Source organism: Poecilia reticulata, linkage group LG2 (assembly GCF_000633615.1).
Source record: "Poecilia reticulata strain Guanapo linkage group LG2, Guppy_female_1.0+MT, whole genome shotgun sequence".
Classification (NCBI taxonomy): Eukaryota; Metazoa; Chordata; class Actinopteri; order Cyprinodontiformes; family Poeciliidae; genus Poecilia; species Poecilia reticulata.
The window spans coordinates 27,068,937-27,071,103 of record NC_024332.1 but is presented as its reverse complement, the minus strand read 5'-3'; the positions used below and the strand labels follow the sequence as shown (position 1 = coordinate 27,071,103).

The following is a 2,167-nucleotide window of genomic DNA, read 5'->3' as shown; positions in this document are numbered from 1 at the left end:
CTAAATATTATTCATGTTGGTAATTAATGCTTTGTGAGAAAAGTCACTCGTTATGATGACATGATTTAATTTTACCTTGTTTAATAAGATACAGTCCTGATGTTGAGTTTTAAGTATGAAGTGACCCTTTGGCGCCCCCTGGTGTCCCAATCGTGTTCGTCTTCTTCTATTCCGTTGTTTCTGTGTGAAAAATATAAACTTTAAATGTATAAATTAATCTGCAAAAGAAAGAAAAGCTGTGTGTGACTTTTTGTTTTGTTCATGAAGAATTTGTTGGTGTTATTTTATTTTGTCTTCATGAAGACGAAGAGGAAATAAGAGTCGTAATTGCTGCAGTTATGCTGTAAGACKTTCACTTAATAAAAATATACGCATCTGTAGTTTTTCTTTTTTTATATTATTTTTCATTTTACTTTAAATTTAATTCTTCACAAATTTATTATAATTTTTGATAGATGGACAACGGAAGACTTTAATTTTGACAGTACTACTTCCGGAACAGTAGTATTGTCCGTCATTAGAAACGGTCCGTGTTTCCGACTGAATGAACGTGAGTTTCATGGCTTGTTCTTCGTCTTAAAGCTTCATTTAAAGGTCTGCAGTTTGTTTTTATTTATCATTTGGGTCGCCATGAGTGTTTACTTTCTATTTACAGTCCGGAACCAACCGGGTTTAACCGGTTTATACGCTAAATGTTCATAAAGAGCATTATCACCAAACCTGATTCACATTATTAAAGTTTTGATTTTAGGGAAAAGCTTAAGAGCTTCAACATGTYTTAAATGACGTGGTTTTGGKTTCGGCTTTATTTTTTCTTGTTTTAAAGGTAGTGTAAATCAGAAAACAAAAACAGTGCTGCGTTAGCATTTTGTTAATTAGCTCGTTATAAATTACCTAATAAATAATGTGGGTTTTTTTTAGAGCTCGTGTGGATTATATAATCAATAAAATATCAGAAATTAGACATAKTTAGGGAGTTAATGGTATAGCGGAATAAAAAAATAGCAAAAACATTGGAGCAAATGCACACAAGTTTAGCTGTGAGRCACAGTAGTGGCAGCATCATGCTGTAGGATGATCTTCCAGTTAGACGACTGGTCACAAACTGTATTCCTGCACCTCCTCAGTGTGTCTTTGCTTCAACATACCTGACTCCAGTATTAGTTCCTCCAGTATTAGTTCATTAGCATTCTGAATGCTAGTGAAGCAGTTTAAACATTTAGTTTGTGTGTCGGCCAAGAGATGCATCTAAAAACTACACTACAGACTGCGGCACAGTCAAAGTCCAGATTCAAAGTCACCATTTTTGCATGCGTTTTCCAGGTGGGAACAGCTCCTAATCAGCATGGCTCACATCACCATCAACCAGTACCTGCAGCAGGTGACCTCTGACCCCCAGCCTGGCCTTGTGTCCTGTCTCCCCTGGTCTTTAAACGAGCTCTGTTATCCTGCAGATCAACCAGGCCATCGAGAACCATGAGGGCTCCTTCTGCGCCGAGCTGCTCTCCTTCAAACACCCGCATGTAGCCAACCCTCGCCTGCAGGTAAGACCCCGCCCACTCAGCCACAGAGTCGGGTTGCTAGGATACAGCCTCACCTGTGTGTGTGTGTTCAGCTGGCCAGTCCGGAGGAGAAGTGCCAGCAGATTCTGGAGCCGCCGTACGATGAGATGGTGGCAGCTCATCTCAGGTGAGCCTTCCAGCTCGGTTATCGATTACTGATGCCTGGYGGTAAAAACTTTACTTTACTGGTTTTTTAAAATCTTTTTTTTTTTAAACTGCATGAGTCCAAAAAACATTAAAGTTGTAATTTTAAAAAAGTTCTGCTGTCTGAAAATCAGTTTTACAAAATGTACAAGTGTTTTTATTTATGCTGAACGTCTGTTGCAGAACGTTGCTATGGGGATGACCTTCATCTCTAACTGTGAAAGTTTTCTACTTGTGTGTTCCAGGTGTACATACGCTGTGGCCAATCACGACTTTGTTGAGGCGTACAAGTTCCAGACGCTCGTCRTTCAATATCCTTTCTTTGGAGCTGATCTGTGTTTGGATGAACGATCAGTAGCCGACTGTATGACCCTTGACCCCTGACGTCCTTCCTGAGAGCCTTCCAGTCCCACAAGGAGGAGAACTGGTGAGTATATGTCCTGTCCTGATTACTGCAACAG

At 39.9% G+C, this 2,167-nt stretch overlaps 1 protein-coding gene across 1 annotated transcript in view; it reads left to right on the top strand.

Moving 5' to 3' along the window:
* The first annotated feature begins 513 nt into the window (after positions 1-513).
* pcid2 (PCI domain containing 2) overlaps positions 514-2,167 on the top strand; it is a 4,553-nt gene continuing 2,899 nt past the window's right edge. Inside the window, 6 exon segments of the mRNA XM_008398468.2 lie at positions 514-594; positions 1,324-1,381; positions 1,455-1,544; positions 1,616-1,689; positions 1,952-2,017; positions 2,092-2,148. Of these exon segments, the coding sequence (XP_008396690.1) occupies positions 1,346-1,381; positions 1,455-1,544; positions 1,616-1,689; positions 1,952-2,017; positions 2,092-2,148 (323 nt within the window). The 5' untranslated portion in view covers positions 514-594; positions 1,324-1,345.